The sequence below is a fragment of the Elgaria multicarinata genome, chromosome 1 (assembly GCF_023053635.1).
Source record: "Elgaria multicarinata webbii isolate HBS135686 ecotype San Diego chromosome 1, rElgMul1.1.pri, whole genome shotgun sequence".
In the NCBI taxonomy this organism is placed as follows: domain Eukaryota; kingdom Metazoa; phylum Chordata; class Lepidosauria; order Squamata; family Anguidae; genus Elgaria; species Elgaria multicarinata.
Genome location: NC_086171.1, coordinates 138,976,765 through 138,996,467, shown reverse-complemented (window position 1 = coordinate 138,996,467; position 19,703 = coordinate 138,976,765). Strand labels below are relative to the sequence as shown.

At 42.2% G+C, this 19,703-nt stretch overlaps 1 protein-coding gene across 1 annotated transcript; it reads right to left on the bottom strand.

Moving 5' to 3' along the window:
* Nucleotides 1–648: 648 nt before the first annotated feature.
* On the bottom strand, nucleotides 649–18,017 carry DEPDC1 (DEP domain containing 1). Its single transcript, XM_063118051.1, has 12 exons — nucleotides 17,970–18,017; nucleotides 16,115–16,380; nucleotides 15,071–15,221; nucleotides 13,746–13,861; nucleotides 12,481–12,611; nucleotides 11,665–11,712; nucleotides 10,194–10,334; nucleotides 8,896–9,759; nucleotides 8,207–8,379; nucleotides 7,234–7,410; nucleotides 5,569–5,754; nucleotides 649–789 (listed from the first exon to the last, which is right to left on the bottom strand). Exons 1-12 carry the CDS (start codon nucleotides 18,015–18,017, stop codon nucleotides 649–651), a joined length of 2,442 nt encoding a protein of 813 aa, XP_062974121.1.
* Between the last annotated feature and the right edge of the window lie 1,686 nt (nucleotides 18,018–19,703).

Sequence of the window (19,703 nt, the reverse complement as noted above, 5' to 3'; positions counted from 1 at the left end):
AAGAATGTTTTTATGGCTCTTGAAGAAATATAATCTTTTGTCTCTGAAAGGCTTGGCTTGTGCAGAAATGATCAGCTTTGTGATGACTATCTTCTATACAATGTCATGACCATGCTTCATGCATCATGTTCTCAGCTGTGTGTTGCCTTGCCTTTTAAACAACTGAACATACAATCTTTGGACACGAAATACAATTTACAGTTAAGTGCAAAATGCAAAAAGAATTGCATATCCAATCAAGTTTCTTGCAAGTTTCTTTTGTTTTCAACTCATCAAAACCTCTACTTACAAAAAACAACCCATACAATATATATTGAAAATGAACACATTTTGTGGTATCGAAAAACACTGAAAAGCACGTGATTTATTTTCTCAGTAGTACTAACTACTACTCTTCTTTCTTTTTGGCTATTCATCTATTTATTGTTGCCTTCATTTGCATCTCACCCAACTCAGTTTATACAAAAAAAAAAAAGAACAGAGTATTTACAATTGTTGGGTTATTCTGTAAACATTGTTGTCATTTCAAGGTAAGGAAATGACCTATTCTGGCAGATTTCACCAAATTCACATTTGTACATACCCGCTCACTTAAATGTTGTGAATATACATTTCCCAAACAAAGAAATGAGTTCTCAAAAATTAAAATTAATTTCTCATGGTACGAAACTTTGGCTTGCGCAAGCTGAGCATCGGCTGCTTGATGGTGGGCTTGTCTTCAAACAAGATAGCTTCACTTTCTGTGGTCGGAAATCTGTTCCGATAGATCTGGGGATATTCTTTCTGGAACTGTGAAACAAGATAATCAAATTATTTATATTAAACTTAGCTAAACCCTAATGCTGGAACAAGTGGTTGACTGAAATAGGTGCTTTCTAGTCAGGTCAGGTAACAAGCCCTGATTTCTTTGGAGTCAGGGACAAGCATGGAGACCAAATTTGTTGATGACTCCCAATTATACAGGATGGTGAAGAGTTCCAAAAAATGGCTCCAAATTGAGTGAATGGGAAACAAAATGGCAAGAGAAGTTTAATGGATGCACCTTGGAACACCCCCCGCCCCCGCACACTAATGATGTCTAAAGTGGTGGTGACCAACTAGAGAACTTGGGATTGTGCTGGATAGCTCAATGAAAATGTCAGCTTAATGTACTTTGTCGGTGAAGACAAATTCCATGTTGTGGATTATTAGGAAAGGGACTGAAAATAAAAGAGCCAGTATAAGGAAGCTCTTACATAAATCAATTGTGTGGCCACAATTGAAATACCCATATGCTATTCTGGTCAGCCCATCTCTAAAAAGGAATTGGAATGCTGGAGAAGGTACTGAAAAGAGTAACCAAAATGATCAGGGTTGCTGGTGCACTTTTCCTATAGGGAAAAGTTAAAGCATTTAGGGCTATTTAGCCAAGAAAAAAATCATTATGAAGGGGTGATATGATTGAAGTTTATAAAATTATGCAGATGGAGAGAGAATTCTTCCCTACCTTCACAATACTAAATCGCTGGGTCACCCCATGAAACTGATTGTTACAAGATGCCAGACAGACAAAAGAAACACTGATGATTAATTATGGCATTCACTGCCACGGGATGGCATTAAAATTAAACTAGAAAAATTCAGACAGATTTCTCAAAGCTAAATGAAACATTTAAGATGCAAAAGCAGTATATTTTGGAATACCAGTTGCTAGGTAACAAAGCGGCAGGTGGGGCAGTTGATATTATGATCTGCTTGTGGGGTAACCACTGTCAGAAACAACTGTGGTATTAATGGACGCTTGGACTATCATAGTGGGTTAGAAGCCATTGTGACTGCTCCTCCACTGCACATGACCTCCATCTGCAGTATTCCCTGCACTGCAGCATAAGTTGCCATATCGTCCCAACCTGGTGCACAGCGGGTGTGTGTGTGTCACACCCACCCTCCAACACACAATGTGCAGTAAAGTTGTCGGTTGGGTACAAAGTCCCCTCCCACTGTGCTGCCCGCCAGGTTCAGGCAACAGTGTGACAAATAATGCAAATGGTGGTCACTCATATGGCATTCGTGGTAGCAAGGGGAACAGCCATGATGGCTTCTTCCCCTGTTGCAGTCATTCAAATGCACACATTGTCTGATCCAGCAGGTCTCTTCTTAAATGTCCTTTGGCTCCCACAGCTTCTTAAGATCAGCTACTGTACAGGTTTTATATCGTATTATATGCTTTCTGCAGCCTTTGACTACTTATAAGCACAACCTTTCTAAAAAGTAGAAAAAGTTCCCAAGGGTACATTGGCCATAAATTAGAGCATCCTTATGCATTGCAAACAAGCAGAGCCTCAAGGAGAAGGAATAAAGGGACTAGAGGTCAGACTTAGGTACAGCTGAGGTTATCTGTTCTTAATGAAGAATTACGAAAGACTACAAGTAGCCCATGTTTGGAGAAGGCAAAAAGTGGAGGTGGGTACATGAGTATTGCCTTTGACCACTGCCTTGAAACATGACACGGTCTATCCCATTCTGGTCATGCAATTCTTTAAGCCCCCCAAATGCTCTTCTTATAAAGGCCCCACATAGCTCACTGATCATCCGAACAGCTCTGCCATGACTGCGCTTGAGACTCTGCCCACTGGCAAGATGCAAGTGCAAACGAAATGAGAGAACTGACAAAAACAAAAGACATGCTTACGTCCACGGAGATGGGCAAGTCTGGTTTTCAGCGATTTCCCAGGGGCAAGAGGGATCCAACTAGAACACTGGAGCCGGGACCGACTTACTAGGCATGTGTAAAAGCGGTTGTATTGCTGGGGCCTTCTTTGGCAGCTGGTGAATGCTTATTCAACCGGCTCCAAGTAGGAAGCTTCCCAGGGCTGGGAAAGAGAGTTTTGCCAGCACTTGGAAGAGAAACAATGGTTGGTCCTCTCCTCTATTCTACGGTAATGGGCTACTGGGGTCTTGTGCCCATGTCTCCTTTGTATATAAAACTGCGTAAGAGCAGATGCATTTTGCATACCCATAGTTATACGCAGCAGTGTGCCTGTAAATAGTGCATACAGAAGGCATCCATAAAAGCTAATACGACTGTGTGGATGGAGAAATGGATGCTCTTCAATGTGGCTCAGTGCCAACTGTGATGACAGCTTCCAAACCAACCAACCTGCCCGCCTCCCTTTCAGCCCGTTACTCCTTGATGTTTTGCTGAACACACTCCTCTGGTATTTCCTAGCAACTTAGAATGGATCTAACTACATCAGTGATGAAACGGACTGACCTTTATGGCTGAAGAACCGAGGAGGCATCAGCCAATATAGCTGTGTATCCCAGACACAACTGGCTAATCATGGCATTCTGGGGCTAGGGCAAATCAAATCACGATAGCAAATGTCGTCAGACTTTTAAAGGCTGACCGTGTTGCAAAATATTGGCTTAAGGTGTTTATTTTTTAACCAACCAGAATAAAATAGCTTCACTCTATTGAAATATTGGCTGAAGTTAAGAAGCATTTCAAAGCCCCACAAAGTCTGCATGACTGCAAGAGAAGAGTACAGAGAACAGTACCAACAACAAGGTGGTCATTTAAAAGCTGCTTGTTCAGAGCTGGGCTCCAGTCATAAGACTTGCTTAGTTAGTTCTGGGACAAGTACAGTTCTGTGCAGTAGCTTGCTCAGAGGAATTTCCCAACGGTTTTCTGCGGAAGAACAGAAATCCTCTGTATTCAGCTCTGCCAAAGTGGTTGCACTTCACCACAAAGCAGATTACAATAAACTGTGTCCAAAGACCTCGAATAAACCAAGTTAAGCACCGAGAAAAACAACTACTTATTGAGCATAATATGCATTTTTCTCTCTCATAATGAAAGATGTTCATTTCAGGGCACAACACTATGGGAGACATGCCCATCGGATGGAGGGCTCCAATCTAACACACTCCCCTTGCTGGGAGCAGGGACAGGACCTGAGAGGCCGCCTTTGGAACTGGCAGCTGCATGGCTCCTCCCCTCCTTGCCCTTTGGCCCGCCTCCATCACACCCATTTCCTCCCCAGGTTGCATCGCTGACTTTACGAGAGGGGGATGCTGCAGAGTTTTCTGTAGCAGCTAGGAGGAGCAGAGTAGGAGATCCACAGCAGCTCTGTCTTCGGCCTTGGAGGAGATCTGCAGCATCTATGCCCCCACATCCAAAGATGCCATCTAGGGGCCATAGGATTTCTCTCAGAGTACTAGTAATGTCAAAGGAGAGGGCTGATGCAGAAACTGGCTACCAACCTTCAACCCCTTCAAGGCTGCAACAATCCTATGAACTTATTTGGAAATATGTCCCACTGAACTTAGTGGGAGTTATTTCTCAAGTTAATGTGCACAGCATCGGGCTGGGTGCAATGGGAGAAAATGTGACTAAACTCTAGTGTTCTATGCTGCCCTATTAATATTATTATTATTAATAATAATAATAACAACAACAACAACCAGCAAGCACATCCAGTTTATAAATAAATGACAGGGCAAACTGTCATCTTGGCCCTGTGGGGAAGAAGAAAGAACAAGGGGACAGGAGCAGGCAGAAGAAACATCATGGCCTGCTCCTGTTGGACTCTTCCCCCACCCCCACAGGGCAAACTGTCATCTTGGCCCTGTGGGGAAGAAGAAAGAGCAAGGGGACAGGAGCAGGCAGAAGAAACATCATGGCCTGCTCCTGTTGGACTCTTCCCCCACCCCCACAGGGCAAACTGTCATCTTGGCCCTGTGGGGAAGAAGAAAGAGCAAGGGGACAGGAGCAGGCAGAAGAAACATCATGGCCTGCTCCTGTTGGACTCTCTCTCTCTCCTCCCCCCTCCCTCCCTCCTGAACTCCTGTTCCTTGTGTGTCATGTCTTTATTAGACTGTAAGCCTGAGGGCAGGGACTGTCTTTTTTGCTAAGTGTAAGCCGCTCTGAGAGCCATTTTTGGCTGAGGAGCGGGGTATAAATATGATAAATAAAAATAAATAAATAAATAAATAATAATGCACATCCAGTTTGTAAAATGAATTGCCAATCACTGCAGGCCAATAATCCAATTCTCCACACTGTTGCCGGGGGTTCCAGCCATGTAAAAAGGTGCTATTTCTTTCCATTACGGGGCTGCAAGTTAGTCCAACTTTCATTGGGATAGTAGCTCATATAATGAGCATTGCTGCCTCTTGCAGCTGTGCAAGGGACTTCTGGGACAGAGAGGAACAGCCAGCTGCACCTCAACAAAAGTCTGATGTGCAGGTAAAACCCTGCCCCAGCAGAATCCCAAGTTATTAGCAACAAGATTAAAGCAGCAACTTGGGACAGAGCTCTGCCTTCCTTGCCAGGGATGAGATGCCACTAGAGTTGTTGTAGCATGAGCCCCATTTGCATCACTATAGCTAATGTGGCAACATCAAATGGAGCTGGAGCAGCCTTGGAACACAGACAGAGCTAAAATGAAAACAGTCCCGGATTCTCCACTCAAGCATTTATTTCCAGACAGAGGGGTTTCCAGCATGGATGTGCCAACGGCAACAAAGGACCTTCTGCTCAGTAATGAAGTCTAAGCAGGTTTTACTAAAGGTATATTCCATTACCTGCTTCAGCTTTTTCTTCTTGTCTTTCAGAGATAATTTTCTGTCCTTAATAATGTTTTCCAAAAGCTCCGCAACCGCTGCCTGAGAAGTATAAATCTTTTGTTCATCAAATTCCTGAGATGTTATCCTCTTGCAGTAGGAGTAAGTTGGGAATATGGTGCTCAGCTCTTCATCTAGACATTCCATCTGCAAAGACAAACAGGGTAGCAAGAGGTTCCTGGCAATTTAACCTGTGCTAGTGCAGTGCATTTGTGAACAGCAATTGCTCAGTGTTCAAATCTGAGCTAGAAACTTATTGAGCGAGCCTTCAATAAGCCAGTATTCTCTCAACCCTCCGTTTGTAATAGGGGGATAATAATAATGACCTGCTTACAGTGTTGAACCCCACCCCCACCCCCAAGAAAACAACAGCAACATCTCGCCCCCCCTTTTTTTAAACTTAGGAGGACCTAGTGTAGTGGTATTAACCTTTAATTCATTAGTATCCACCAAATACGCAACATCATCATCAAATGCTCCCAAGCCGAGTGAGGATCCTTATAAAGCCAAAATTGCACTATTTACACACAAGAATCAGGTATCAGCAGGCTCAGGGGACCCCCAGGGTTTGAGAAAGTAAAAAATAAGTTTTTTTGTTTTTTTTAAAGGGAGGGGAGACCCCAAAATAGTACAATGAAGACAGAGCATGGTCAGTGGTCCTGGAATACTGGCTGACCATTGGAAAGGAAGGATGAATGGAATGGAGTCTTTTGGAAAAGGGCAGGGCAGAAACACTGAACAAGAGCGCTTCACACTGCCACTTTTTGTTGCAGGCCACTGTACCTCTGATTGCCCAACTAAGTGCATGAAGAGTTGAGAAGAAATGGTGGAACAATGTCATTTGAGACAATATTAAAGCAAGTCTGATGCTTGGCTATTAAAAGCCAGACAGCAAATTATCTCACACATGACCTGAAGGCTGTCAAAAAGCATTTTAAAAATTGTTTCCGCCCCCCCCCCCCCCCATTCATCAGACCGACAGTCAGTGTAGTACAATATATCTGAAACCAGGCAATTTTATGTTCAAGTCATTGTGATTCTGTCAGATGGTTCTGGACATGGGTGGCTTTGCCTTTTTGTTGTTGTCTTTGTGCCAAGCAGAAACCCGCCTGTACTGCATTGCAAACTGATTTTGAAAGAGTACAGATATTGCACCGCATGTGCAAATCTACATGTACACATAGGAAGCAGCCTTATTATACTGAGTCAGGCCCTTGGTCCATCTAGCACAGTATTGCTCACACTGACTGGCAGCAGCTCTCCAGGGTTTCAGGCAGGATTTTTTCCTAGTCCTAACTGGAGATACCAGGGATTGAACCAGACCTTCTGCATGCTCTGCCACAGCCCCAACACACTTACATCCACACATATATGTATGTCTTTGCAATCACGTCTATATAAGGAAGGAAATAGTGTGAGAGTAAGAATAGCACAGCACGCCGACACTATCCTGTTTAGAAACTGCCAAGCCCTGCATTTTAAGTAAAAGTCTTAAGTGGGTAACTTAGGAGAGGGTATTCCAAAACTAAAGCTGATGAAAAAAACAGCAAGTTCACTAGTTACACCTCTCGATCATAGGAGCTTCTGTCTGAAGAGTAACAGACATGCTTTAACCCTTTTCCTCACCTGGGTATTTTTTAATGTTTCTATGTGGTCTCGCACTGCAACCTGTAAATAGGTTGGGACTTCTAGAATTTCTTGATGATGGTCCATTAGAAAGGAAACTAATCTTACGGCAAGCAACTCATCGAGGTCTACTTCTTCTTCACAGCACAGTACGCATCGTGAAAATGTCTGTATCATCTGGAAGCATTGAAACGAGCTGTTATGAAACAAAGAGATTTGTGCCAAGTATTGCATTCCTTACCAAGTCATATATGCCAGAGATGACAAGGAACTGCATGCAGTGGGCTGGTGGCGGTGTGTGTGTGTGTGTGTGTGTGTGTGTGTGTGTGTGTGCATTCCCTCTCTTCTCTGAGCCCAGCATAAGAACCAAGTGTGCTGCCAGAGGAAGGAAGCCCCCCGCCCCATGTAAAGAAATAGGTTAACTATGTACTTAGTTTAACCATGGAATTAACTATGACAAGATATGGTGATGGCCACCAACTCAGATGGCTTTGAAAGGGGATTTTACCAATATGGAAAAGGCTATCAATGGTAACTATTGATATCAATGGTATCAATAGCTATATGCAACCACCAGGATCAGAGGCAGCATGCCGCTGAATACCAGTTGGTGGGGAACAAAAACAGGAGAGGTCTACTGCCTGCATTTCCTGCTTTTTAGTTTCCCCATAGGCATCTGGTTGGTCACTGTTGGGAACAGGAAGTTGGGCTAGACAGGACCCTAATGTGAACCAGCAGGACTCTTTTTATGTTCTTAACTGCAGCAGGCGGGACCAAGTTCTCCATCTATCCTCTACCAGCCTATTCAAATGTTGCAGGCTATTAATTTTGTGGGATTCTTGCCAAGACTGCCTTAATCATTATAATGACAGAGCAGAAAGGAAGATCAAGGACTGCAATATTATTTACAAAAGAGACTTTAGGTCCAATTTTACATACGCAGATACAATTCAATCATGCAAGAAAATCTTACCAAAGACCTGGTGCCTACTGCATCATGAAGGCGTGGCATATCCACATTTTCACTCATCCGAGAGATCATGCGCATTAAGAGTTGAAGTTTTCTGCGATTTGGTGGTGGAAGCAACAGGCAGCAGATCTGCAGTGCTTCAATGGCAACTCTTTCTAAATGAGGTTGCAAGAGATCTAGGGAATCAAGAATTAGGGGGAGACATTACCCTCTATAACTTCTACAAAAGTTAATAACTTCACCTGCATTATTAGACAAAATGAAGACCAACTGAAGCGTGCTCTATAATTCAATTATGTGAGTCATCTAGCTGGTGCTGGGAGGCTAATCTAGTGATTTAAAGTTATCATCCAATTTCTCTCTTCTCTAGATCCTGTGTAGATGAGAAAGTTACTTTACTAGTTACAGATATGATGAATTAAAGAAATATCAAAGCACTGAAAGGAGAACACACACTCTGCATTAGCATGCACTGCAGAAGATACTGATGCTTGCATTGCAAAATATTAGTTTAAAAGTTACTTAACCTCCCAGGCCATATGATCTCTTTTGACAAACCTTGTTAAACCTGTTTATAATAATTTAAAACCCTGGGATTGGCAAAAAAAAGCAGAAAATAAACTAGTTAGTTTATAAAAACCAAAAACAAAACTAACAAACAAAAAACAACATGCTCTGGAAAGCAATCTTACGTGATGTGCCAGTCAACAGAAAGGAGGTGGGAGAAAACGTGCTTTGTGAAAGTTGTGTTGTGCTTTTGCAGAGCCTTTTGTTGATGGCCATATCAGAACCCCCAGGCTTAATCCCTATTTCAGCAACCTCCCTGGTAGTACTTTGGTGGGTTTGGCCAAAAGGAACTACTGGATATGGTCTCACTGTGATTTCCGCAACTGGAGCATGGATGCCACACCAACTGGAATGGTGATTTCCATATAAACTCTGAGACCTGCAAAGTGGCTTTGATTTGTAGTTAGCACTAGACAGCTCTCGGTCAGGAACACTTGATGCAGAAACCCTCTTGGTGCCAGAGGTTTGTTTTTGGCTAACGTGATCTGAACAGAGATCCAACAAAGAGTCTGGCTTATACTCGGATTGCAACAGTTGGTTTTCATTACTTGGGAATGGCATCATGTGAATTTCAGCTCGAGAATGCATTTTTAATCCATCTTTACAACATTTGCTTGAGGCAGTCTCTGCAATTCCCTCCAAAGAGTAACATCTTGCCTTAAGTTTGAGAGGCAGAGCTTGTTCATTTTTCAGTCTTGAAAGATTTTGACAGCTGCCACCTGCTAGTTGGTGAATAGTGCCCCTTTTACAAGCCACGTTATAGTGCTGCAACTTTATAGCATGTCCTTTTCCAGTTGTGCACGTTTTAGAAACTGTTTCAGAAGTCTCAGATCCATCTTTTTTGCCAGTCTCACGCTGGAGTAAACTTAGCAGTAGACATTCAGTTGATTTGAAAGAGTTTAAATGCGGAGTTTTTGAAAGCTCCAAGTCATTCCGGGTACCAGATTTCCCACTGGATCTATATGGAATTGTGATGTAGCCACACAAAACTATCAGAAAATGAAATACAAGTTCAGATGCAGGCAGTGTAACAGGACAAAACAAGACAAGCAACATAATAAGAAAAGTCAAGGCAGAGAAAATCGAGTTTCAATGTTAGTGATGTTGAAATAACACTTGCTCAGTCAGAAGATATTCACGAACAGACATGCAACAGTTAGCCCATATATGCAAGATTAAGAACACATAACAGATCATTCCACGTTCAGCCTTCAGTACAAAGACTAGGATTACTTTATTTTCGCACGCAAAACCAAAATTCCTCAACATATAGAGAGGATTGTTTATTCCAAGAAGGCAGCCATGTCTCACTCTGAAAATTGTGATGCCCAGAGTGAAAATTAAGATATACAGGCTGACTCATGACATCTTAGTCCACTTCTCAGTCAAACATTGTGGCATCCCAACCAAACTATATACATACCTAAGATGTTCACAAATAATTCATAGTACTGAAAAGTAAGCAAAGGTTCAGGGAGACTAAGAAAGTAGTCAGCAACTGTTTTGAATACATCTCGTTCAAAACCCGTGTATGTTGGCTGGCTCATGTCATTATTTCTAGGCCCTAAAGCACAAAAGGAAAGAAATGTCGGTAATACTGATGTCAACGACACCTGAAAAATTACAACAATAACAAAAAACAATAAGAGGAAAAGCCTTGTGTTGCTTTGGCAAAAACCTTACGTTAATTATTATGTATATCAAGTATTATACAAATAGAACTGTATTTCCTAATGTGTAGAAAAAATTAAAATTAACCACAGTTAATCTGGCTGGACACTACTGGATATGGCATTAGATGAACCTTCGACAAGATCTACCAAGGCAATTCTTTTAAGTGGTGCAGCTCTGCATTGTATGGAACTACGCTGCCATTACTTCTCTCTCATTTATTGGCTTTTTGGCCTTTATTCTATTTTCTTCATAGCCCTCTTCTAAAATCAGATTACATGATGCTCAGAACAAAAGAACCTAATACCATATTTTCCGGCGTATAAGACGACTGGGCGTATAAGACGACCCCCAACTTTTCCAGTTAAAATACAGAGTTTGGAATATACTCGCCGTATAAGACTACCCCTCTTCCAACGCACACCAAATAAAAATTAAAAAAAAACCATCAGATTTGATTTCAATATGGTAATTTTAATTCAAATGCTTATGACATGCAGGTACTTAGCAGGAAAACTGTCACTTATAAACATAAGTCTGTTTGTCATCAAACATGTAAACATAAAACAGTGCAAGTGGATTAAACTTTTCCTAATTCACTCTAAAGCTGAAAGGAAGGATAAGACAATAAACCCATGGGAGCTGCCATGCTGTTTGTTTTCTAAGCTGTCAACCAAACTGGAACTGATGATGATAGGAGGATCCCCTCCCCGCCTCTCCTCTCCCTGCTCTAGTTGTGTGCCTGCAGCTGGCGAGAAGCAGCTGCCTGAGCTGAGGAAGGCTGGTGCTGCTTTCACGCTCTCATTCTCTCCCGGTTTACGAGTCTGTGTCTGTGGCGCACTGCCGGGCTAGACTCCGTCAGGAGTTGCTCGCTGAGCCGCTTCTCCTCTCTCCCTCGCTCTCCTACCCCCCCTCGCTCTCCTCCTTCCTTCCTTCCCTCCCTCCTGCTCTCTCTTTCTCTCTCTCTCTCTCTCTCTCTCACACACACACAGAGCTCAGGAGCCCGTGGCTTCGGTTGAAGGCGAGCGGAAGTTACAGCACCCGCCCTATAAGACGACACCCGGCGTATAAGACGACCCCCGACTTTTGAGAAGATTTTCCTGGGTTAAAAAGTCGTCTTATACACCGGAAAATACGGTAGATGTCATCAGTATATCATTCCTATCTTGCTCAACATGTTTTTTGAGCGTCCGATGTTTCAAACAACATTTGTCTTAACTTACAGTTCGCTAAACACTTCATAGCCGATAGCACCCAGTGAGGGAGGTCTTCTGCAAGAAAGGGGAAAAAAAATAATATTTACCAGTTCTCATTCTCATTCCCAAGAACTGACTTCATTTATTTATCCTATTTGCATTCCATCCTTCATCCAAACAGTTCAACAGCATACATGGGAAGATACTAATATTTCATTTTAAATCTCACAATAACCATGTGACATTGGGGGCCAGACCGAGAGTTATCCACTCACCCAAGAGCCACTTTCTTAATGAGCTTCATACCTGAATGGGGATTTGAACATAGATTTCCTAGTCACTGTACCACACTGACTTGTTTTTAACAGATAAGCAGATTAAAAATATGCAGCTTGAGAAATGGTACAAGTTCTTGACCTAAACTCTATTTATTTTAATTTATTTCTTCTACTTCTCACCTGCTTTTCAATATAGATATTTTTCCAAAGAGACTTTGGAAAAAACTTTGTTCCTTCTTCCTTAGGCATTGGGATGTAATGCTAAACCATATTTACCTAGAAGTTCTATTGAAGTCACTGCAGCACCCCAGAAAATATTTTTTGGTTTTAGATTTTAATATTCCCAGAGTGCTTTCAGAGGAAGAGTTCATAGCACTACCGATCAGGATATATTGTGCAGTGACTCCATTTATTCCACCTTAACAGGAGGGGGGGCGGGGGTTGTACAAAGAAAAATAAAATAAAACCCTTGCCTGGAAGCACCCAGAGAAAAGAACATTAGTTTGGTTGTGTTTATGGAAATCCCTCACCCCCCATATTTTAAAAACAAGATTACATAACTTGCCTGATTTGTCATGTAGAAGAACAATGCCACGTTTACTTGTATTAGTCATGTTGTAAATTATGAACCGAGGAACTACTTGTGCTGGGTGCAAGACCTCTTCTAATGATGGTATACCTAAAACAGTTTGCAAACTGTGGGGAGAAAGGAGCAGAGTGCCATAAATTAGCAAATTGCTTTTGGAGTTTCTCTAGAAGGCAGGATTGTGTCAAGATTCAACATATCTTGGGGCTTGAGTAACACTGAAATGGTCAACATGATCTTTTTACAATGTTGTTCATACCAGATAGCCTGTGGTCAATGTCATGTTTCATGCGGACTTCATCATTGGGTGACAATAGATAAATAAATAAAAAAGCATCTCAAACGTAGAAGGAAAAAAAGTAGAGGAAGGGTGGTCAAGTGAATCCACCTTGGCTTTCAACATAATGTCCAGTCAGGGGGATAAGGCAATCTGGTGGCTCCAGATGTTTTGCACCATAGCTCCCATAAACTCCAGCCAGCATGGCCAATGGATAGGGATTATTGGATTTGTAGTTAAAAAACCTGGAGGGCTCAAGATTGCCTACTCCAGTCCAAAACTAATTCCCGTGTAGAATATGAAGAATATTGAAGGGAAGAGATATTCTTTATAGCAGACAGGAAAACGCTGTAAGAAGTCAGAGAGAAGGTATCTTCAAAGTCCAGGAGCAGTTTTATGAAACATTTCAGAGACAACACAAGTTGGAATAATGGACTCAAGTTAAAGGGCTCAAGAATAATGGGCTCAAGTTAAAGGAAGCCAGATTCCAGCTGGACATCAGGAAAAACTTCCTGACTGTTAGAGCAGTACGACAATGGAAGGGAGGTTGTGGGCTCTCCCACACTAGAGGCATTCAAGAGGCAGCTGGACAACCATCTGTCAGGGATGCTTTAGGTGGATTCCTGCATTGAGCAGGGGGTTGGACTCGATGGCCTTGTAGGCCCTTTAGAACTCTGCTATTCTATGATTCTATGATAAAGTAGTTCCTTCTTCTAAATACATGCCGTATTTAATAGGGCAAGTTATTAAAATGTACCTGTATTTTTTACAGTTTAGTAGGTGTACTGATGTTTAGAACTGCAACTATTTGCTATATAAGCTTGCAAGTTCCAATTGTCAAAATGCTCTGCTAACAAGATTTGTACTGAAAGAATGCTTTGAAGCACAATTATCTTTCCCCCAGAAGCTAAAAATTCTGCTCTTTGGTACAATGGGAAATGATAGGAGGGACCACACATATACTCACTGTATCAAAACAATGTTTCTCCAAATTTCTTCAGTGTCTGCTTGGGTTATTTGCCTGCCGTATGCCAACCTTTTCTCCTCTTCCATTGTTTCACTTTTCATATTTTCTATGTTCTCCTACAAAGGGCCAATAACAAATGTGTTATAAATTTGCTCAAGAGCTGGGACAGGGTCATTTAGGCTGTCTAATAACTGAAGAGTTTGGCGGTTAGAAGGAGACTGCTAGTGCTCATTTCCACACTCAAATCACTGGGCAGGTGGCCATTCATCCCACAACAAAGCAGTAAGTCTATTGAAAGTTCAGAATCTGCTATCACAGCAATCCTGCTAACAGCAATCCTGCATGGCCATGCAGGGCTCAGAAGCTGTTCCCGGCACACAGCACAGCACCATTTCTGCAAGCAATACTACCGTATCACTCAGATCAGGAAGATTTGGAGTTGGTTAGAGAGGACCTCTCCTTGTCAAAAAAACAACAAAAACAACAAAAAACTTCTAGCCTGAGTCAAGAGGTTTTTAAAATGAAAAAAACAAGGCACCAAGTAGATATTAGCCAGACAGATATTTCATCACACACTGGTTTTCAATCTGTAGAATCCCAGGGCAAGGATGGTGATTTACAGAAACAATCTCCTAGGGCTGGGTTGGGGAACCTCTTTTAGCGTAAAGTCTGAATTCAATGTCAGAGAAGCTAGTAGCTTAAGGGTCTTACTATCAGTAACTAAGCTTTAGGAGAGGCATTTTAACTTTTTACACTGGGAAAAAATGTACAAAAACTGGGAAACCGCCAATCAATTAATGTGTGTAAGTGTGCAGGGAAGGGGTGTGTGTCCATATAGGGAACCCTAGGGGGCTGGATTGGGACCCCAGGATAGCCTGGGATTCCCCACCCCTGTCCTAGGTACTCTAGGAGCAGGACACTTCTTCCACATTCAAAGAGGAAGATACCCATCTGCTGAACTCTGACTCCTGTGATTATTTGATTGGATAGCCCCCTAACTTCACACTCAGTGTAGGACATTAACCTTTTTCTCTGGGATATCCTAGTCTAAATGGGTAGGTGTCGAGAATGGGATGAGCCCTTTCATCCATACTTTGGGTTTAGTTGGGACTGTTGTCACCTCTGAGTAGGAATTCTCCCCCGCAGATTCAGAAGCAAATATCCAATTGTCTGTGGTTAAACAGATTTACTGATGACTCAACTATGTGTTGCCAAGGAACCTGACTGGTAAATGTATCATGCACACACAGTGCACAGTGCATCTGTCTGTGAATTAATATTAGCTAAATGTAACATGAGCTAAATGCTAGCTAGGAATAATTTACCTGACATTCCTGAAATTCATATTTTTTGGGCGTCCTCTTGGAGTAATGTCGTAGTTTAAATGTACTTTCTGTGCCTTTAGGCATTTTATCAGTGTTCTCACTCAATGGACATCGACGTGGCAGTATTCTAACTGGAGAAGCTGAAGGAAATCTATAATTCACACATAAAAGCTCAACTTTACAATATATCAGTTTAACACAACATTAATTTAGCTTCCTGGCTATGCTGAAGAGAGGTTTGCCTTCCAAGATAATAAAATATTTCAAAAAGCATGAATATTTACTGACAATTGATAAATTTAATAATTATTGATGTAGATGCATCTGCCACATACAGATACTGTAAGCTAGAGAGAGAAGTATTTTGGGATTTAAACAGGCCAGTATAAATGCACTGTCCCTGGTATTTTTACAAGTATAATGAGCACCATGACTATTTCACATGATCAAAACAAGTTATGGTATCTTAAATAAGCCACAGTTGTTCACTTTAATCCCTGGCGCATGCCAGGCACCATTTCCCTGTCTATCTGCCTGAGAGCGACTTGCCATGTCATCCAAACCTAGGCAAAATAACCCCCAAATAACCCATGGGCTGTTATTTGAAAATTATTTATTTCCTCCTCAAACAAGCCCGTTAGTTATTTGCGGGTATTTCCCCACTCAAATAAACCATGCCACCTGGGTTTAGATGACACGGATGTAATTAGGGAAATGGCACTGGGCATACACCAGGAATTAATAGAAATCACCATGACTAATTTGATCATGTGAACCAGCCCTACATCATACAACTAGATTTTCAACGTAGTACTTCAGCTAATTTTCGATTCCATATGTTATTTAAAGGTGGAAGTTATGAATAAACTCATACCACGCTACTTTTGTGGAATCTCAAAAATAGGGAAATCAATTGAACTTTTGTATTCGATCAATCCATGCTGACTGTATGAGAGCATATTACCTGTACCAATTATGGTTGTCATCCAGATTTTCTGATCAATCCATTTCCCCCCACATGCTGACTGTATGAGAGCATATTACCTGTACAAATTATGGTTGTCATCCAGATTTTCTGAGCCCCATCTTCCTTTTACATCTTCAATCACATGATTTTTGAGAAATTTCCTTAACAGTTGAATAGTTTGCAGCCTAGTAACTTCTGGACCAAAATTTCTGTTATTCCTGAGTAATTGATGAAGCCAGTCAATTGCTTCTGCTGCAGTAAAACAATTCCCATATTTTTTGAAGTGTTGCCTGTGTTTCCGTCGTGGCATTTCGGCCCGAAAATACTTAGTAACTTCATTCCACTGCAAAGCAAGAAGTGACATGTAGGTTTTCAAAATGCCCCCCTCCCCAGACAGCAACAAAATCCTTACCATAATCTGTAATTTGGAACAGAGTTTATGAGATTATAAAGTTCCCTATCATATACGCACAAACCCCCAGAAGTACAAAAAACCCTTCTGCTACGTATCAAGGAATTACTAATGCAGGGTGGAATCTCCACCTCAGCTGCAAAGACTGTCAAAATTGTACTCAAAATCCACCTTTTAACCACCTCAGCTGCAAGTAAGCCAGACCAGTTAAAAGGTCTTTACTGGGTAACTAAATGATGATTCACAGTACTATAAAGGTGCTCTGAAACATGGATTCTATAAGTGTGCAAAGAGGTTGTCATGTGATCTCTTCAAAGTCCTAGTTCTTCAATACAGGCTAAAGTTTTGCCGTAGCACCACTTATTATCAACACTCGCTGCACATTAGCCCTGTCAATGCAGGCATGTAAGTGATTCTAATGTGGATTAAAACAACAAAGTGTCCTGCGGCACTTTAAAGACCAACACATTTATTATGGTATAAGCTTTTCTTAAATGTTATCCTGAGAAATGTGTATGTAGCCATAGTGGGGCGGGTTTATATACAGAGGAAAATGAAAGGCAAGAAATAACAGATAGTGACAATTCCTTATTGTTCACAGCTTTGTCCCCTCCTGAACATATATGGAACAACCTTCACATGTCTGTGGTCCGCAAATCTTATACCATAGTAAATTCATTAGTCTTTCAGATGCCACAAGGCTATTATTTTTGATACAACAGATGAACACAACTAACTCTCTGGAAACAATATGGATTAACCGTCGCCTTGTGTATGTGATCTTAAGCATGCACTCCTAGGGGAATGGGCAAATCAAATTAAGACTGCCTACTTCAATAACAATGGATTTGGGAACTTTCTAATCACGTTTAGGCTGCAAATGCTTACCTAGCAGTAAGTCTCAGTGGGACATACTACTAAGGAGGCATGTACAGGATCACTCTATTAGTGCCCCTAAATGCAACCTACTTTGGGGTAGGAAACAACCCCCAGCCTGTGTACAGTTGTGTGTAACGTGTGTGAATGATCTGCATGTACATGTGGTGTTTGTAGGAGTCGCAAACAGGCGTGACTTACTAGCATACAGACGTGAAGAAAAAAACCTGCATGTGTGATGACTGTAACACGCACAGACCTATGGCATTGACCAGGAACAGACAACCTGGTGCCTCTCAGATGCTTTTGGACGACAGTTCCCATCAACTTTGATAATTGTGGCTGGGGCTTATGGAGGTTGTAGTCCAAAACATTTAGAGGGCGCCGGGTTACCCACCTCCAGCACAGAGTCCGACAAGCTGCATGTTGACTCCTGAACTCTGTCGCGTGTGCAGCATCCCCCAAGGACGACTTTTCACACGACGGATTTGCTAGCTAGCGCACCGCTCTGTATAAACGAGGCGACTGACAGCCCGAACTCTTTCCCCTCCTCTCTCCCTTCAAGGCTCTTCGCCCTCCCTCTCGTCCCACTCCTGTAACATCTCCCACCCGGGGCCGCAGCCCCTTCCCTCCGCCCTCCTTACCAACTTGGTGGCGCGGTAGGGACCCGGAGACACCACCCGGCTCTCCATCGCGCGACCCGCCGGTGGGAGACAGCCCAGGCCGAGCGACACCGGCACGTCCGCTCCAACCAACCGCCTGCCTGACGGTTTGAACTGCGCCCCGGGCCTTCTGATTGGGCGAGCGCTGGAGCACGTGATACACACACGGAACAGAGCGGAAGGGGCGCCTCGCTCAGCCCGGCAGGTCTGCGTAACTCCGAAGGTCGCAGGAAAAGGTTCGCGGGGCTGCAGGGGAGAGACGGGCTGGATGCGTTCGCTCGCCTTCTCTTTCCAAAGAGTAGCGTGGATGGGAATCTCCAGAACTTCCCTACTGAATGACTGGACTGTGTGTGAACACGTAGGGGAAAATGAAGAGAAAAGGGGGGAGTGTCTAAAATTTCCTTGAAGTTGCCTTTTTGGGGCAACTCCAGGGTTTGCAGAAGTACAAAACACTTTAGGGGAAACGCCACCCCCTGCAAGCAGCGGGGTGGGTTGGGTTGAGAATTTTATTATTTTAGCTTTCTTTCCTAAGCCACCCAGTAATGATCACCCATTATGGCTTAGCATGGATTGTTACTCCCTATCACACATTGTGGATGCTTTCAGATAGACTGCTCATGGTGCCATTCAAAAGACATAGTTGCTATTTCGATTTTCCCTCAACAGTTTTTTTGGGGGGGGGTGGGGGTGAGAGAAAAAAAGATAGGAGAAAACATGGGAGGGCCACAAACTCTCGTCATCTAGGAAAGAAAGATACGAAATTTCATGAATGAGGCAGGGCAATTGCACACTAAAATTGTGGATGCAGTTAGTGACAAAATGGTATAGTGTTTTCCAGGCAGGCATAAGTCCCAGCTGTTAGGGTGTAGGGAAAGACATCAGGCCTGTTCACACCGGGGAATGAGGTCAGCTAAACTCAATAGAACACGTTTCTGTGGCATTGGGCTGTTCAATAACCAACTGGTGATAGTCCTTGACTCTTCAGAAGCAATAATAAGATACAGATGTGAGCAAGCCCTTTATTTAAAAATGTTAAATGACAGTTCTTGGTCCGTTAAACCAGAAATTCTTTTCTCTCCATTTCTGACAAGTAAAAGTTGGTCTCCAACTTTTGCCCAGACTCATGGCTGACTTCTTTAAAAAAGGTCACACACACACAAAAGCCTTTTGAAATGAATTGCAGTTGTTATAAGTGGGCAATATTTGTTCAAATAAATGTTCAGTGAAGCCATTCTTACGTAAATCTAATTTTAGGATTTAAATGTTCTGCTAACGAGAGGGAATTGCTTGCATGCTTCGAAGTATTTTTTTGTTTTACACAATAGACCTTGACTTCTAAAGTTCCCTTCTGTACAGTCTGTGTGTGCCATTTTCTCTATAGGACGTTGTCCCTGAATTCACAGCACACTAATGTGCTGTGGCTCATGTATAAAATCAAGAAACAGAAATTAGATAAAATATATGATGGGCTAAAGCTAAACACTTAATATTGAATCGAATGCAAGATCTAGTGGTATTCAAATTCAGCATATGCTAGCTAGAATGTTATGTTTCTAATATTTGTTTAGCTTCCAGTAGTTGTACTTTTACTTCTGAATTATGAAGCTCTTTATAAAAGTTTGCAACATGTTTTGAGAACTTAACTTGAATGAAAACTATATTCCCAAGAAAGACAGTGTGTGTGAAACAGTGCTTCCGTTCCTAGAAAATCTTCAG

Excerpts from the sequence above, each read along its gene's own strand:
- DEPDC1 (XM_063118051.1), bottom strand. The coding sequence starts at position 18,017 with ATGGAGAGCCGGGTGGTGTCTCCGGGTCCCTACCGCGCCACCAAGTTG. Across the intron at positions 9,760-10,193 it reads ATTATTTGTGAACATCTTAG|TTTTGTGTGGCTACATCACA; the intron begins GTATGTATATAG and ends ATTTTCTGATAG. Across the intron at positions 790-5,568 it reads AGAAGAAAAAGCTGAAGCAG|TTCCAGAAAGAATATCCCCA; the intron begins GTAATGGAATAT and ends CTTGTTTCACAG.